The sequence below is a fragment of the Kryptolebias marmoratus genome, linkage group LG12 (genome assembly GCF_001649575.2).
Source record: "Kryptolebias marmoratus isolate JLee-2015 linkage group LG12, ASM164957v2, whole genome shotgun sequence".
Classification (NCBI taxonomy): domain Eukaryota; kingdom Metazoa; phylum Chordata; class Actinopteri; order Cyprinodontiformes; family Rivulidae; genus Kryptolebias; species Kryptolebias marmoratus.
The window spans coordinates 11,851,925-11,870,853 of record NC_051441.1 but is presented as its reverse complement, the minus strand read 5'-3'; the positions used below and the strand labels follow the sequence as shown (position 1 = coordinate 11,870,853).

Here is an 18,929-nt window from a genome sequence, read left to right as displayed (position 1 = left end):
TTAACATCTCAGAACAGAACACGGGCCTTGCTGCAGCGGCAAACTTTGAGACAAAAACCAAATAAATAACACATATTTCACATTGCCAGTTATCTGCAGGCGGGGAGGGGTGCTTCTGTTAAAAACAGCCACCCACCCACTCCCACTTCTGGTTCCTCCCCACCAGCACACTTACAAAAGCATCAACACACAGAGAGAGGAGGAGGCTCACAGTGTCCTACATTGTAGCTCTCATAATCCACACGGGCAGATTTCTTTTTTTTTTTTTTCCATTCCCACGTGGACGTCAGCCAGTCCAGAGGATTTCTCCACTGTTGACAACATTTCATTGTCCAGATGAGAGGACACACGCTCGCCGCGAGCTTTACAGCCAGTCCTACAAATGATATTGCTCCCAACTTGCATCTTCATTAAAGCGAACAGTGACATTAAGGTGAAAAAGAAAATCACTTTTTTTTTTTGTAATCTCTATCAAAGATTAAAGCATGTTTTTTTTTTTTTTTTCTGTTCAGAATTCATCATGAAGAATGGTGCATGACCTTGGTTGGCTTACACTCCTCTCTGACTTCATCGTGAATTGCAGCGCAGCGATAATTTAATAAAACATGCTTCCACTGTTGAGACAGCTGTTAAGTTGTTCTGTCACATCTGCATTAAATGTCACGGCTCGGCGACTCTTTAATTGGGTGCAAGGAAACATCGGTTTCAACGGCAGAAAGGTGCAAAAACCATTCTGCACACGGAAGAGACTAAATACATACACTCTGTCAGTTGTTTGCTGTGTTGTGCTACAAAAGCTGAGAGAAAGTCTGAAGTGTCCACAAGCGAAAGAAAAAAAAGCACATATGGTTCTTACGAAAGGCCATTCAGTAGTTAAACATTTTTACTGCTTTTTTCAGGACGTGAAGCTAATGAGCAACGAATGAAAAAGTCGTGAGCAAGAAAAAAAAGCAAGAAAAATACAATTTATAGAGGACTTTACAGTAAAACGTTCTGAACAAAAAGGCTTCAGAGAGAGAAACGATCACAAGTTGAGAAGTCCTTATATCGCCGAGGGTACGTGTCACTTCATATATTCACTTTTTCAACATTCAGTGCTGTTCAGCTACTTGCAGCATTATAGATGTTTTTTTTAATTAATTTGTTTTTTTTGTTGTTTTCATGGACACAGGTTTTTATATAAATGCTTACATGTAAAGCCCACAAGGAAGAAGAAAATCTGGACAATCTGGACTTGATCTGAAATCAAAACAAGCCTCATTTAGAGAGAAAAACAACTGTCCCCTTAACGTTCACAGCAAGGTTCAAACTGCTAAAGTGTTATCAGTGCCAAATACACCAGGCACCCTTCAAACATTTAAAAAAATATATATCATACCAACGGATCAGATGGATTTTTTTTTTTTGTCCAGGGTGAAGCAATTAAAGCAATATTTCAGATCTTTTGGAATGTGGATGTATGAAAGGAGATAGATAGCCTTCAATGACTTCAGTATAGATTACAATCCTTACATAGACAAGTCAAAGGTTCATCAAAGATGTGCTCAGTTTCTCTGCCTTATATCAAGACGTTTCGAGAACAGCAGTAAATATTGGCCTATCTGGTTTAATTCTTAGTTATATATTTGACCCCAGCTGGTAGCAAAGATATTTAAGAGTCATCGAAGCATAGCTGTTGTGAACTCTGATGCTGACAACACAAAGATGTCTTTTCTTGCTGCTTTTTGGATTGTCGGAGCATATTTCTCATTTATTTGTAGTTTGTTTGTTTTTTTCAGCGTACCTAAATCATTATTTGAACACTGAGGCAGTCTTGGTGCTCCCTTAAAGTCTTCTCCAAGACTGCAGTGACTCATACTTCAACAACGCTTGGATTAGATTAATGGCTAATTCAAGCGCTGACCGGGGCAAACCAAGGTCTTTTTGCTTGAAATGTCTTTTTTCTTTTAAATGTCTGTTTCAGATTTTACAAATGCACTTCACCGATGAACAAAGATATGTTGCTATGCTTTTTCATATTTCTGAATAGCTTCAGAACAACGTTTACCAGCTGACATTCATCTGTACACATGTGCAACTATTAACCACCAACATGAGAATCAGATTATATATCTTCACTTTCAATTGTGGCCAAAGATTGTAAAATATTCACATAGAAATAAACAAGACCTCTAATATTTACTGCTTTCCTCAGAACATCATTATGCTCAGTGGCAGCTGAGCTGGATGTATCTGAGATGGACCTCTGACCCGGTCTCATAGGTGCGTGCGTGTAAGGTCTGAACGATTTATGCATTCTGAATGAATGAATGATGAACCAGTCCAAGCGAGCCCAAGACCAAAATGGATGATTGCCATCCTAAAACAGCTTAGTTCTTATGAGTGGTTTATAAACCTTTACACGTTCATCAGTTTCCTGTTTACATGGCTATTTACAAAGATTTCTGTGATTATTTCCAAGAGCAAACAGCAGCAATAGTAACACTTTCAGTGCAGCTTAGAGCACCTCTGACAGGAATATTGTGATATTTCTACAGGAATAGTGGTCTAATGTGAAATTTATAGCAATGTAAATGTTTCTAAAATAGCATTCACATGAACTGTTATGAAATTGTTAAGATTGGTGTTATTTTAAGATGGCAGCAATCCACTTTGGCCTTTGCCCTACATGGACAAGCACTTAGCTCGTCAGTCCTGTCCCCAAAAACTATTTCTCTGAACTGAGTTCTTTTTTTTTTTTTCAAAGAACAATCTACAACAGGTGAGAAATTAATAGTTCATAACCTTTTCACAGAAGCCCACTTCAAAAGACCTGATCTAGCCTTTTAAGACCCAGCTCCATCTACAACATTCATGACGTCCACAGAGTGCTGCTCTCATCAGACTTCGCCTCTACATCTCAATATTTTATCAGTAATGACACACTTGGAGAACCACCAGAAGATCAGAGCTGCTCATTGCCGCACTCATTCATGAACACGGATAATTACAGCCCACAGGAGGAATTACGGTTCGTCCTTGAGGGTCAGACCGAGCCCCCCCCCCGCCCTCGCTGAGCACTCAGCTGGCGTGGATTCACCAGCGCCGGGCAGCTGTCCGACACCGCTATTAACCTGAGCAGAGCCGGCCCGTTCGTACAGCTGTTTGGGACATGGCAGCTGCTCAAGGAGCAATGAGGTATTAGACATCGATTTAAAAGAATGAAAAAAAAAAAAATAAATAACACACAAAAAAAAACCCTTCCTGTCTTATAATCTCTGGTTTTTGTACACGCAAAACAAGCCGTGACCACAGGAGCATACGCACGCTCTTATGTAATGTTGTCAGCGCGCCGCGTTGGCTTGTTTCGACACTAGGTGACAGAAAACATGCACTGCTCAAAAGCTCATGCACGATATTTAGACAACCTTCCATGTGTTGATGCCTTGAAATGATCAGCAGGGAGGTCTGCTCGAGTCCATTTCGAACTCAGGAGCACGCGCCTCATCCTACGGCACGTCTTCTTCTGCGTCTCACCGCACCACAAACGGCGAAAGGAGCCCGCAGCGTGTGGCGCTCGACCAGCGTTCCATACAGCACATCAGAGCCCGTGTGAGCTCACACTAACAAGGAAAACGGCGCAGCATTGTCAAAGTCAGGAATGCAACCGACAAGAAATATTTTCAAAGAGAAGTCAAATGACAGGTGAGCTACTGAAAAAAAACGAAACAAACAAAAAAACCCACATGAGACGACAGCAGGTTTGATCATCGCAGCAGACAGATGCAACAGCATTCTTCCTCTGATGAGCCGAAATCTCCTGGAATGTCCTCAGTGTTCAAACTAAATAGACGTGAATTTGTAAATCCGATAAACACCAAGTCTTAGCGCACTGCCACCCTTGCCATTAGGATTCAACAAAAGCAAGAGTGAGGATGCTGAGCTTCCAGATTCCCCGTGGCCGTACTCGGATTCCTCTTCATCGTGTCCCACTAGGAATCAAAAGCACGATCTTCACAGATTTCCAAGGCCGCTTTACTCGCACCGCCAAACACTTCCACGTTTGCATCAATCCAAGGAACCACGTTTCCGGGCATGTAGGCCGAGCAGTTTGCCAGGCCCATGATGTCCACGGGCCGCAGTACCCTGTCCCACATGTTGAACTGGCTCAGCTCGCCCACAAAGGCTTGGGTTGCATCAAAACGGCCTCCAACGATGTCCTGTAATGAGAGACAGAACAGAGGAAGTTTACCTGTCTGGGAAATGAGTTTGATTTGAAATCAGCGTCACTGTAAGTGTCTGCCAAGCAACAGTGAATATTTTTAGTGCACTCAAACAGCATGTTGAATGAAATTAATATATGAGGGAAAATGAAGCAATTACGTTTTCATTTATTTTATTTGGCCTTGATCAACATAATCTTTTAGGGCTGATTAAAAAAACTTTTTTTATTTTTACTAAGGCTGAGTCTAAATCATTTTAATTGGCTGGGTCAAACTACCTTCCTTTGGTAAATGCTTTTATTTTATTAGGTATTGTCAGACTTGTATAAATTCAGTCAAACATTTCAGTTGTTGAGTAAACAAAAGCAGGAAGCAGCTCAGTTAAAGAATCAACAGTGGTAAAAAAACATGAGAGAATATGTTGGCCCAGCCCAACCTAAATACTTCATTCTTTAAAAACAAACAAAAATCAATATAATTGCATGAAGATTAGTTAAAGTTTTTGTAAGTGCGGTTCACTGGAAAGGCTATAAACAATTCATTTAATACCTGTTGCACAAATATTTTTTAATGACTTCAGTTTGGTGAAATAGCAATTAATTTGGACAAGACTGATGAGCTCACAGGTTGGCCGAGACCAAAGTTAATTGTTGCAGACTTACAATAACTTACAATAACTCCATCTTTACATTACACGATTATTTACAAACAATTCTGTAGTTAATTGTAAAAACTAAAAGTGACAGCAGCAGCTAGCCATAGCAGCAGCTAGCAACGGCAGTTCTGGTGCAGCCTGAGGCACGTCTGGCAGTGATATCATATTTCTGCTGTAATAAGCATGTAATGTGAAATTGATCGCATTGTAAAGATTTTTTTCGTTGAGATTTTTGAGGCCGGAGTTGTTATAAGACGCCATCAATGCACTTTGATCGCGTCCTTCCTTGGGCTAGCCGTTAGCTTGTCAATGAGCAGTTCTCTCCAAACTGAGGGCGATCAAAGAGCTAATTATGAAAGGTAAAATATTAATTGTTCACAACCTTTCCACAGAACTTGACTTCAAAAGATCTGAAGAGAAAATGATTAATATATTTATGTTATGTAAACATATTTCTTTTTAAAGTCAATTAAACATTAGTCTTGGTTGTTTTATGAGTGTGTGGCACCACTTGAAAATATCCTAATGCTGTGCTGTCTTCAATATAGTGCAATCTGCAGCAATCTCATATGAGTTCATCTCTAAAAGAAAAAAGCAGTACCATGCCCTCAGGCTTCAACTAACGCTTTACGAGTAAAAAGATCTCAGCAGAGGTAATTCACATGTCACTATAGATTTTTTTAAAGACATATATGGTGCTGTCATGGCACTAATCCATAGAATAACTTTCCATCCCAGCTCCCACAGGTTTTATGAGCAGTTTATAGACAGATAAATAGGGTGAAACTGAACGGGGCCACAGTAGCGTGAGAAGAGCTTAGCTAACTCCTCTCCCTTGCTCCCTGCTCTGCGCCTTGGGCTCCGAAAATACACACATGGAGCTTACAGGCGGAAAGAAAAACATACACACACTTGTTCTTTATTACCGGAGCTTTCAGCCTCACCTGTTCCTGGCCCAGGATGATCACCCCTCCGGGTTTAATTGGGTGCCAAGGGGCCAGGTTGTCTCCAGTGCCAAGACGCTCGCCATCCTGGTAAGCCTCCCAGAAGCCGTCTCTGGTCGTCCAGGTGATGCAGATGTGGTGCCAGCGCCCGTCACTCACTGCCAGAGGGAGCTGGGCCACCTGGTTTGGAGTTAAGTGCAAAGGGGGGCACGGGCCATAACATAGGAAGGTGGGGAGGGGGTATAAGAGGACGCAAGATGAGTCGAAAACTGAGATATGTTCGAAAAAAGGACAGCAATTAGAAGGGGTATGGCTTCAAAGAGGCAACCCCCGACAAAGAGGGTTTTTTTTTAAAGCCAGTGCAATATTTAAAATTTAGATTACCCAGGTGACATCAAGGGATTAAAACATCCTTCAAAGCAGTCAGATGGCTAACAGCGAAACTACGTCCTCTCACGTCTTCCTGCTTTGAGCACAGATCAAAGAAAAACAACTGGTTATTTTACCAACCAGTGACATCGCCGTCCTCCGAGAATTCAGCGAAACACATGAGATTACGAGTGTGTGCTGTAACTCATTAGCCTTTTTATTACGAGCCTAAAGGACTCCTTCACACTCATATCTTGTCGCAGAGGAAGTGTTGGAGGCAAACAGACGGGAAAAAATGGAAGTGAAAATAAAAATTCAAGTCACTCGCAATTACAGAACCAATTGACCTCATTGGAGAGACCAGGTGGTGTGTTTTCATTAGCGGGACTTCTGGGAACCCTCGATGTGTTGTTATGAAGTGTCTGTAGTAAGAGCCACACCACAGCTTTTGTATAAATACTCTGAAGTAACCGAAATATTGCAGCTGTGATGTTTTATATACAAAAAGCCGAATATTTAAAAACCTTTTCCACGGGGCACACTGTGGTTCACTTGTCTATCATTTTTTGTTAAATGACAAAAAATGATCTCATTCTCAAAGCATAAAAGATGAATTACACTTACAGCATGAAAAAGTAGTAAAAAACACTGACAGCTTATTTTGTGGTTGTGCTTTTTTACTTTTCTTTGTGCCTCTAAAGATGTGTTGATGAAGTTTAACTGAACTAATCAAAATGTATTCAAAGGGCATCAAAGTGAGACGAAGCCACTAAATTCTCTGCAGTATTTTATGAAAAATTTGATATATGATTGACATTATCACTTTGAGTTTTTCAGAATCTTGTTAAATCCAAATTCAGACCTCACCAGGGTGTGTATTTCACAAAGGACTGTGTGGCTTTTGCAGCTGCTAATCATGGTTTTTGCACATTCGTGTAAAGGGTTGTCAGAGCTCAAACTGCTCTGACAACCAAGCAACATCTCTCTTCTGGTGCAGTTTGGCCATATTCAAATGAAGTTTAATGCATGCATTTAGAGCATGTGCTGTTGCCTTTATAAAAAGAGGGCAGGCACGTCAGGAAAGGTTTAATTCATTCTCTTTTTCAGTGCTGAGTGACAGACATTGTTGCATCACCAACAACAAAAAAAGTCTAAAATCCTATTGTTTCTTTTCAGAATACAGAAATTGTGATTATAGAATATTTTAACAGACAGTGCTTCACATCCAGAGGTTAATACGTAGAACCCAAAGTAATTACCGTATATCTGGAGATAAAACCTGCCTTTGTTGTGCTCCATGGTTTGCGCAGATCAAGAACACTGACCTGGTCAGTAGCAACACTGAGGGGATCTGACCCTTCCCACAGGGGACAGAGGGTACAGCAAACACCCCTTTATCCAAAATGTAAACCAAGAACCCCTTTTTTAATTTATCAAGTAAAAATAAGAAGATGCAATAATGGTCATGAAGCACAAAATTTCACTTAATGATTTTGAAATATCATCCTAAACATGCTTTTGCTACATCACAGTCAGATGTTGTTCATGTAGTTTTATGGAGTTTAAGACCTAGAGCTCACCGTGAGAATTTTTTTTTTTTTTTCCCTCTCTGTCACTTTTGTTCTTGCTTGCAGATTTTTGGTTGTTCCTCAATCAGATCTAGCAAAATTTGGACATGTTTTAATGGCTGCGGGTTGTTGAAGTGTAATATAACAAATAATAGGCTAAATAGGCTATTAGCATCTCTAGCAGAGTCTGTGTAACTGCAGTGTTCAGGGAACATTTGATAAAAGAAAATAAACTTTCTATTTGTATTCTGTGTTGTGAAATAAGGTATGTTTCTTTGTTGACCTGATAATATCAACACTTGTTTTATGGATGAAAGTTGTGCTCAGCTGTGCCCTTTTTGTAGGCTATAAAAGGAGCTACACATGAGATGATTTAAAAATTTTACCAGTGCACAGAGCATCAACAGGAAAAATCAATGTTCTACTGTTTGCACAAATCTGTGGGTTTACATCCAGAAAGTCCACTTGGGTTCTAATATTTTAAATTTGCACACAACTTTAATCATCTGACAGAAGAAAAGAAATGAACAAAGAAAAATATAATGTCTGGATTGCAGACAAACACAAGGTGGCTCATCAACTTCATAATATAATAACGTGTATTTGTTTTGAGTGAAATCTGTACAGAAATTGACAAAAGTTTACAAATCTCCAAAAGCCCATTTTTAAGTCTAACCAAGCATCCTGTCTTTGTTTTGAAATCTTTCCCAGTTTAGAAATGGGTCCACATACAGAAACTATCAGGAAACACGATTTCTGGTCTGGTTTTAATGTCCTCAGTCCTTATATTCTTTAGTAGGAAGCAAGTCTCCTTGTTGAGACCAACAGCTTTTAATTTATTGTGTTAATCTGTTGTTATACTCCCAATCCTATACCAAGTGATAGCAGCCATGTTGAATGTTTTGCCACGCAGGGCCAAGGGGGAATGAGGTGAGGGTGTGGCCGTGTAAACAGCCATGTGACCTCTATGTGTAGCAGTATTTGTTAATTTGACACTGAGAGGAAGCATGTAGCGGGTGCAAATGATGTGCAAAAATGGAGCAAAATCCCAGTGCTGTGCATTTTTAGTGAATCAGGGCCTACGATTTTTTTTTTTAAGATTGTAGCTTTAGGTTCTACATGCAAACATAAGAGAAGTCCGGCTTTACGAGATTATTGGAATCCATACTGTAATTCTTTTTGAAAAGAAAAAAGAAAAAAAAAACTGAGATGCAATGTTTAGAGCAGTGGAGAGAGTAGAGATCAACAACCTTGTTGTGCAAGAAGGTAAAAAAAAAATAAAATCTGATAAAGATGTTGCTGTGTACCAAGACAGATTCTCTTCCTGCATAGCAACACAGAAACCAAACTCGACAACGCTGCACTTTTTAATACTGTTGAGCCAGCCTTCTGCTTCCTTTTTAGTATTCAGCCAAATGAGCAGCATAAACAATATGCCACACTGGACCCTGTTATCACCATAAAGAAGTTCAACACATGGGTGTGCTTCTGCACATATGGTGATCATATCCACCCGCCTAGTCTCACTTCTGTCCATATAGCTCACCCTCCTCCTTTTGATCTTTCACCCTTTTCTCATGGGAATCCTTTTCGTGCACAGCAGCATCTTGATCAGGATTTTCTTTTATATTTGCCTCTATCACCTCCGGGGCTGTGCAGCTTTACAGTTTCCTACCTCCTTCCACTTTCCTCCAATGAGACTCTCATCCCTGCTACCATCTCTCTCTGATCCGTCTGACATGAACGCATGTATATTGCATGGGGAGGGAAAAAACTGCCTGGGCCAATAACACCCAACGTAAACAAGACGGCAGGGAAAAAACCTTTCCAGTTTGACAAGACTTTACCCGAGAATCTGTGGAACTGTGTTGGACATTTGTAGCTGTGCCGTCATGAATAAAGAATAATGCACTATCACAACTTCCATTAACATAACAATTCAAGATCTTTTCTGTAAATCCTATGAATTGTTCATGTATTTTGTGCAGTCTTGTCGTCAGATGTCGTTAATTGAAATCACACTGCGTTAAAGCTCATAGTACGGGACTGTCTGCACAGAAAGCTGGAGGTTGAGGCCATCAAATGAGCGCACATGGCAGCTGAAACTCTCTAATGACTACAGCTATCTTTGGGCACATGTGGAATGTGGGTCGGCCGTAATAAATGTTTATACGGCACAAAATTAAATATTCAGAGCTAACGGTCAGTGGATCTCTTTTCAGCTGGTGTTGAAAACCCACCTGATTGTTTCACATCATAAAGCAAAGTGTTATAATCTACTGTTTGGTATGTTTTTTAATTTATCAACTGATCTTTCATCTTTGCAAAGCGAATATATTTGTTTAGTATGTTCTGCTCAGAAAACCAAGAGCTCCTTTCAGTCAGCAAATCGATACAGTGAAGGGTTTATTAAACTTCTAAATGTAGACCTACTGTACCTTGTCATTGACCAGCAGCTCAATAGGATTGTTCCCCCATTCGATGAGAACGATCTCGTTGGCCTGGCCTGGCACTCCGTAAGAGAACGGGGTTCCTATGCCTGGACTGGCGCTGGACTTGAGCCACATGCAGACGGTGAAGGCGTACATCTCCGGGAGGCTCTTCTTGATGCGTCCATACAGATAGTTAGTACGAAGAGGGAGGGACACCTTGAAGTCCTCTGGTGACTTAAAGGCGTTATTACCTGTTGATGAATAAATAATGTATACGGTTATTATTGAACTGGGTCTTGTTTTAGACCTGGTTATGATGCTGAAGATTGTTGGGGGGGAGAGTGTCTGTGGATGGCCTCACATATGATTTAAGAATAGTAATAATATTCAGGAGCAAGAGGAGGCACATGTTTGCAATCCTTATATACAGAGCTGACTGTAAATTTGAGAACTCTTTAGGGGACCATAAAATGATCTAAAGGTTTATCGGATCTTAACAAACCATACTATAGCTGCAGCAACAAAAGCCCAAAACCAAAATTTTTACTTTTTAATTTTGTTTTGCTTCTGCAAAGTAGTGAATAAATTGATTTTATTTTATCTCTGAAATCTTATTAAATGTTCCCAATGAATATGTTCCTCTTAGAAAATAAGCAAAAGTGCAGTTTTCAAATACTGTTCTTGAACTTGTAGACGATAGCGTCATTTTTTTCCACAGTACGTTGAAGGCCGTTCACTGATCTGTTGATCTGTTTGTTAGAAGTAGCACATTTAAGCCGAAGTTGTGAAATCTTCATCTTAAGTGGCACACGGGTAGAGAAAGTAGCAAAAGCAATTCACCATCTCTGCACAGTTCAATGGAGGGTATGATAAGGAGAAAGGGAGGCAAATGTGATATTACCACAGCAAATTATAGAAATATAACTATTTTCTGGGATCACCCAAACCTAGCACAGCCCCGTGGGAAAGTGCCACACTAAATATTTGTTTGGCTGAATCAAGCTTTTTACTGGTAATACACCCGGTGTCATTCAGCTCATATGTGTCACATACAGTTACAGGTTGGACAATTCATCAAATTTGTACTTTGGAATGATTAGTAAAAAAAAAACCAACATCTTTATAATCAGGCTCTCATCTTGTCTTACCTCCTAAATGGGCTGTGGCTCTAACCTCTATCTCTGTGTGAGACGAACGTTTAACTATTTAACACAAAACACTAAGTCTATGACAGAATTATCAGCGTCTAAACAATGTGTGCAAAACAATGTTTTAGAGCAACAACTTTCCCATGAGTTTTGTAAGTTTTTTTTTAATCCATCTTATGATACAACTTGTTTTAGGTGACAAATTGTTACATTCTAAAAAATAAAATGTAGAAAAATATGAACAAATGTAGGGGTAAAAACAATATAACTGAAGTGCACTATGTTGCGAATGTTATTTATTTGTGTTTATTATTTTATAGAGTAGCCTACATTTAAAAGAATATGTTGAAGGAAAGTTCAACAAGCTGTTCTCTGCAATAAATGCAACGTGTTCCCAGAACAACATTAACCAAACAACTCGAGATCATGAATCTTTCCGTGATCGAGAAGCCCTACTATGATGTTTTTTGAATAAATGAGTGACATTATTATATCCACGGCCTGAATACAGTGCAGATATTCTGGCATTTGTTTATGCAGCTGAGATTACTACAGATATCCACAAATAGCCTTTATCCTCCTGTTAGTCTGAGCTTTGCTTTTATTTATTTATTTGGTCCTACGTACTTGTTGTTCTTGTGCGATCTGTTAGTGCTCAGAGTTTGTGATGGGGATGACTCTCAGCTACTACCACACCAAATTTTAGCCTATGTTCTGCAAAGTTGACTGAGTCACTGCCATTTTTGTGTTTGCTAAATGGAGGCCATCTTGAATTGGGTTGACCACAAAAGTTAATCATGTTGTTTATGTTTTACAAAGCAATAAAGATGAGATACAGCAATGCCCAAAAGTTTATGATTTTTTAGCTTTCTATACAGCTAAAAATACAATTGCAAGCGTCTAATAGATTTTCACAGATGTTCGGAATGCAAATAAAATGAACAGATTTAACAAATGACTCAAAGTTATTGTTTTTGGTCATCTGTTTGCAAATAACATTTAGCATTTAACTGAAAGAATAATTAACATTTGGTGTTTTGAGTCCCAGTGGTGACGTGACAGTCATCTATTAAAGTCTGCACCACATAACGAGTGAATCGTGGCAAACCCAAAGACCCAGAAAAGCTCATCAGGCTAGTAAATAATTTCCAGGATATTAGAACACAAGCGCGTGAATTCGCACAGGACTCCAAGGTAACGTCAAAACAGCTCTCGAAACGATTAATGTTCATGAGTTCAACGGCAGAAGGACACTGAACAACAGCGGCTCTGCGAAAAATAAATCTGCTGCTTTTTATGTTTCGATGAAAAGAACATTGGTTTCTGTCTGCTGTTTAATAAAGATCACATTCTAAGACAGTAGGGGTTTAAGGAAAAGTTACATAAATACGTTGGACTAAAAACTGAACTTTTAACTTTCAACAAGACTAATGATGTTTTAAAAAAAACTGAAAACATTGCATTCAAGTCAATTTTTCCCTATTTAGCTTTTTTACAACTTCAGTAAAATCCTGGTAACATATAATGTAATATTTAGGTTCCTTTTCATGTTAAATTTTAAAACCTTGTAAAATTTTTAAAATATTTTTAACAATCATATAAGTAATTCCTAAACTATGATGCCGAGACCACCGTGGACCAAATAGGAAAGCCCCAAGTAAACAAAGCAGGAATGTGGAACACCAACTTTTTCTGTGACTTTAGCAAACGTAGAAATGACTGTAACTCAGTCAGTTTGGTGAATATTGGCCTAATATTGTATCATATTGACTCATTTCAAGCTAAACGCTAACTTACTGCCCAAGATCTACTTTTATTCAATGGCTGTCACTGTTAATTGACCTTAGCTAACACAAAAGTGACGATAACTTAGTGAAATCTACTGAGCTCAAATTTGACATGGCAGTAGCTGACAGTCATCCCCAACACATACTCTGGGCTCTAACAGATCTCTCAACACTGCATGGGATCACACGTCCTTTGACCAAAATAACTATGACTCCATTGTTTCTCAGAGCTTTTAGTATGAAAGGTGGCGGATGATGTGCCACAAACAGAAACAACAACTCTGTCATGAACTCAGGAAATGTGCACATGTATGTCGCTTTTAAAAATGCTGCTCCCCTAGAAGCTCAACCTCCATCTTCCACAACATAATCTGTCTCTGCATATTTTACTGGAAATCCAACAAAGACAGGGAAATGAGTTACAAACTCATCGCAGCTCCATCTCCTGTTCAAGAAAATCCTCCCATTTCCAGCTGACAAAGTAATTGTGCTTCAGAACTCATTGCAGGAACTCTTAGGCATTGATTTGAAATAAATTGAACTAAATAAGATTTCAAAACAGGCTATTTATTTTTTTGCAATAAGGTATGCTGGTGCAGATTTGGTTGCTGCTGTGGAATTACCTTTCGTGACCAAAACTATCCTTGTGTCTGCTAGAACCCAGGAAATGTCCGCTGAGCGGTGAAATCAGACTTCCTAAATATTTTTTTCCTTCGGGTAGAGATATTATGTCTTATTTTGACGTCTACCATCAAAGAGAATCCTCGGAGTGTGGACATCTCTTGAATATTTCTTAAACTAATTAAGCATTCAGCGTTGCTTTCTGAGCAGCAGTTTTAAGACCAGCAGCTTCTCTGGCTCAGAGGGAAAAAAGAGAAAAGAAACAAGTGAACGTTGAGAAATTCTTACTTGCATCATCTAAACCTGGTTCATCATTCCCACCATTATTTTCCTAATTTCTTTTTTAAATTTTTTTGGATGTTATTTGCAACCAAACCACTTCTACATACTTGGTGCTATTTTAGCCACATATCAAAACATTCAGCTCATTCAGGAGACCTATGCTGTCACTTTTGGTTTATGTAACATTTACACTTCTTACATTTTTATTATTATTTATAAATTTTATTCCTTAAAAATACATTGAGAGCTTGCTTCAGCAAACTGTCTTCTTTCGATACTTTTAGCTTTTAGCTATCATTCTGCTACTTTTAGCTATCCTTTACATACTTTTAGCTAATATTTTGGTACTTAAAATAGCTTTTTTTCTACTTTTAGCTAGCTTCTTGCTCTTTTTAGTTTTAGCTAACATCTTAATTCTTTTAGCTTGAACAACTTAGTTTCAGCTTCTTTGGCGAATTTGAGCAGAGTCCCTCAGCTCCCAGAATTCACACTGCATGTTTCACAGAAAAGACATTTTCTCCAGGCAAAAAATCGAAAAGAACGTTTGGCATTAAAATTTGAAGGATCTTCCCGAGCACCCAAACGCATCAGGAGCTTACTTTTCTCCAGCTCCGTGATCCTCTCCATGAGGGAATTGAGAGCGCTCTCAGTGCGTTGGCGGTGGGCCGCCGTCTCATTGTAGAGCTGGCTCTTCTCCTCCTCCAGCTCAGCCACCTTCCGGAGGAGCTGCGTTTCAAGCGCCCCCAGACGCTGCCGCAGCAGCTCGCGGAGCTCCGGCGGCAGGGGAATCAGGGCCGAGACTCCTCCAGCTGACGTGTTGGAGCTGCTGGGGAGGCGCAGGCTCTGCTGCTGGGAGGCAGAGCACAGACAGATCAGAGACTGAAGGATGTGTTGGAGACAAACACACGAGACAAAAGTTAAACCCAGTTTCGCTCTGATGTCATTTTGGCAGCAGCATCTAAATGAAGACAGCGTGTCCCCGTGGCAGACTTGGACGCCGGCGACCTGCCACGCACCTGTGGCTGTGCTGGGTGTTAAAGGTGGACGCCAACCGGAGCTGACAGCAGCCATGATAAAGAAACAGAGCCCACGCTGGTGACTGCTTCACAGATACAAGGAAACAGCTGCTCCAGTTCAACTGTTGCCCTGGTAACTTTGGTCATCAGACACACTGGGACAAATCCAAACTTTACTCATTTTCATCACCCACTGCCGAAAGGCAAAAGTCGGGCAAACAATGTTTTTGCCGAGTCTGTGAATGTGTCTGCCTGGTGTCAACCAAATTTAAAATGGCTGCCACAGCCAACTGTCGCTGTGGACTGTTGCCGTCTTACAACAGTTCCAATACTGAAAATATGCAAACTGTTCACACAAACCTGTTTTTATAAACTTTTCCACGGTTATTTGCAAGCGCTAACCATGGCAGCAGGAGCAGCTGGCTGTAGCACGTCTGCCAGGAAAATCCCAATATTTCCTTAGATTACCAAATAATGCAACAATGATGGTTTACAGAAAAGTGTTTGCATTAAATATTTGAGACTGAAGTCATTTTAGGGCAACAACAATCTCTTTTTGTCTTGGTTTTGCTCTTAGCTTAATTCAGTCAGAATTCAACTATTTCTGCAAACTAAGGCTGTTCAATACATTTTCTACAACAGGTGAGATATTAATTATTCATATCGCTTCCACAGAGCCACACATCAAAAGATCCGGACTATCCCTTCAAACCGCTCACGATCAATAAACATGTGGTTAAAATTCAACCTCACATTCCTCCTTGCACGCAGTTTATCCTTGATCTAATCAGGGTATTAAATTTCCAATAAAAGCAGAACAGAGGAACAGACGGATCAACTTTGCAGCACATTATTTATAAAATATCCTTGAATTGAAAATCAATTTTGCCTTTGGTCAAGGCCGTGCGATGATAAAACATGGTCTGAGGTCAGGTCGTAAACACTTCATGAACCCTCATCGACGTGCGATCTCGGCGCCCTCGTGTAATTAACAATAACAAACAGCTAAACTGCCAAATAAAGAGAACCTCAGGTGATCGATACAGGTGACGAAAACGTCACATATTTGATTTAATCTGAAACATTTTTGTGCTCCATTACGTCTAGGGGAATTCATCTAATCATCCGCCATGAATAATTAGCTGCTTGACTGCAAAATAAAAGAGTATGTGGAACACATTTCATAAATTATTCAAGGACGCGCTGCAAACCCCTGCACCAGGAGCGTGATTACACCTTTGACGAGATTTTTTGGTTGCTCGTTTCCCATTGATGCAGCACCATCAGACTTGTCTCCAAATGATGTGAGCTGAATCTAACCTCTGATCTCTTGATTCCTCTGGGTGACGCCTTTATAATTTATGTATAAGCAGGTGTTTAAATCTCATCTGAGGACAATTATACTGATTAAAAAGATGCTGATTTACAGATATTGAGTTACGGTTTGGTGTGGTAGTAGCTGAGACTGAGCCCTAACTTATACTGTGATTGCTTGTGTTTTAAACTTTGTGATTAACTATTAGAGTCAGCTCTGTCTGTCTGTTAGCAAAATAGCTCATAAACCACTGGAGGGATTTTAATGAAACTTTCAGAAGACAATCTGTGGATGGACATCTACAACTGATTAACTTTTGGACTTAATTCAAGATGACCGCCACAACCACTGGACCTTAGAAATGACAAAAATGGCTACAACTTGGCCCATTTCACAGATACTGACCAAAGATTTGGTGTGGTAGTAGCTGAGAATCGTCCCAACACCACATGTTGCACAACACCTTTGCCTCAAGACCTTGGCAATAACTGTTTGTCTGTTAGCAAAATATGTCATAAACGACAGGATGGATTTCAGTGGCACTCCCAGAAAGTACGTATAGTGTACTGATGAGTCAACTCAATTCAAGATGGCCACCATACATAATGGGACAGAAAAACGAATTACAGACATTGGGCTAAAATTTGGGGTGGTAGTAGTTGACAGTCACTGACAACACATTCTGAGCGCTAACAGATCAATACTGCATGATCACTGCAGCTCCTTTATTTCTCAACAGAAGCTGATCTTAGTCTAAACTCTGGCGTGAAAGGCGGCGGGCGATACGCATTTCTCCGCGGACTGCCAGACCTTTAATGTTTGACAGAATTCGGTGCTTTCTGTGCTCCAGACGCAATCTGTTGGTGCCATCTTACCTCTAAGTTCTCCAGCCGACCCTTGAGGCTCTGCATGGTTTTGCCCAGCTGGTCTATGGTCTCGCCGGGGTCCCGGGGCAGATCCCCCATGGTGTTCTTGCCGTACTCCTTGCGCCTGGAGCCCTGACCCCGGGACTTCCCCTGCGCCGTCTCGTCGGCCGCCGCCTCGCAGCGCGCCAGCTTGGAGTTGAGCTCCTTGATGGTGCCCTGTTGGCTCACGATGGTCTCCTTCTGCTGCAGGATGGTCTCCCGGAGCTGCAGGATCGTGTTGCGCAGCTCGTCCTCCAGCGGGCTGCTGCTCTGAACGCGGTTCCCGGTGGAACCGTAGCCGCAGCCGGGCTCTGCGCCCGGGGGGATGGCGTTACACACGAAGCGGCCACCTGTGGCTTCCTGGCCGCGCGCCGCCGCGCACAGCACGGCTGCAAGTAAAAGCAGCATCCCGGCTCGGGTCACACAACACAAATCCTGCTACAAATATGGGCGGAATGACCCAATTATTAATAATGAAAAACTTTTCCTCACAACTTATTAGTTTAACTCAACATTTTCCACAAATGTTAAAACAATCTTAGTTTATGAGAACCCCCCTCAGCACAATCCGCAGCGAAACCCATACTCCTCCACCAGGCTCGGTTCTCTTTTCAAACACACCAGTAAATCAGGATTCTTTCCGCTTCAACAAACTCAGAGTTTCTCGTCCCCTGTTAGGAAAAAAGTTGATGCATCGCGCTTGTTGTCCTCAGGGGGAGTAAAATCCTCAGAGTGCAGCAGTGCGTCCTCTCCGCTCTGCTGGACCGTCAGGGTTCGGTGCTGAACAGACAGCGACGAGCCGCTCACACAGATTATTATTAAGAGGAGCGGCGCGCGCGCGCGGAGCGCTTCCGCTCATCATCCGCGCGCTCCGGTTATTCAGCTTCAGCCGACGTCATCAGCGGGTCTCAGTGGGTCCGAGTCACGCCGTGACACGCGCTCCGGGCGCATCTCATTGACTCTGAGTGAACTCTCCACAGACGTCAAAGGCGGAGACAGAACTCTTTTTACGCGTTTCTGGAATATTACAAATTATGACATCACGTTTAATCCCTGAAAAAGTTTCTGTATGTTAATTGACGTAAAGATTTAGTTCTCTTTTTGATATAGAATCTCAAGACAACATTCTTTGCATTGTTTTTGACCGAAACATAAAATAAAATAAAACTTTAACCACTGCTAAAAGGGACGGTTCAGATCTTTTGAAGTGGGGTTCAGTGGAAAGGTCATGAACATGTAATATCTTACCTGTTGTAGAAAACTTGTTGAACAGCCTTAGTTTGAAGAAATACAATTAAAGCTACTCATAAAGACCAGTTGAAATAAATAAATAAATCAGACATTAGGAAACAACATCTGCACTGTTTTTTCCTTCTCACATTGATGGTTAATGTGTCCTTAAATTAAAAATCTGTAAGCAGAATTTATGAACAGCTGCCAACAACCAGGTATGTTTGTTTATTACAAAACATCACAAGTAACTGAAAAAAAGTAACTGAAAGTAGGTCAACAATTTCAACTTCCATGAAAGAGCTGTTTGGGATGGAGAAAATCAGACAAATTTGATGTATTGATACATATTTACACCGATTTTAGTTGAGTAAGCAGATTAAAAATGTTTTGTTTACATTGAGTGCACACCCACATTTCATTATATTGCGTATCAGAATATCTGGAAAACTACT

General features: G+C 40.6%; 1 protein-coding gene across 2 annotated transcripts; it reads right to left on the bottom strand.

Annotated features, from left to right (window-relative positions):
• Positions 1–255: 255 nt before the first annotated feature.
• On the bottom strand, positions 256–18,018 carry nptx2a (neuronal pentraxin 2a). 2 transcript variants are annotated; one of them, XM_017421751.3, is made up of 5 exons: positions 17,215–18,018; positions 14,608–14,857; positions 10,177–10,421; positions 5,802–5,981; positions 256–4,199 (listed from the first exon to the last, which is right to left on the bottom strand). In XM_017421751.3, the coding sequence occupies exons 1-5, from the start codon at positions 17,650–17,652 to the stop codon at positions 3,972–3,974; spliced, it is 1,341 nt and encodes a 446-aa protein (XP_017277240.1). In that variant the 5' UTR covers positions 17,653–18,018; the 3' UTR covers positions 256–3,971. The 2 variants fall into 2 exon arrangements, with proteins under 2 accessions (XP_017277240.1, XP_017277241.1); XM_017421752.3 differs by having other exon boundaries at positions 14,608–14,854.
• Positions 18,019–18,929: the final 911 nt, after the last annotated feature.

Coding starts and splice junctions, on each gene's coding strand:
- nptx2a (XM_017421751.3), bottom strand. CDS start 17,652: ATGCTGCTTTTACTTGCAGCCGTGCTGTGCGCGGCGGCGCGCGGCCAG. Junction 14,858..17,214: donor GTCGGCTGGAGAACTTAGAG/GTAAGATGGCAC, acceptor TCTGCCTCCCAG/CAGCAGAGCCTGCGCCTCCC. Junction 4,200..5,801: donor TCATCCTGGGCCAGGAACAG/GTGAGGCTGAAA, acceptor CTCTCATTACAG/GACATCGTTGGAGGCCGTTT.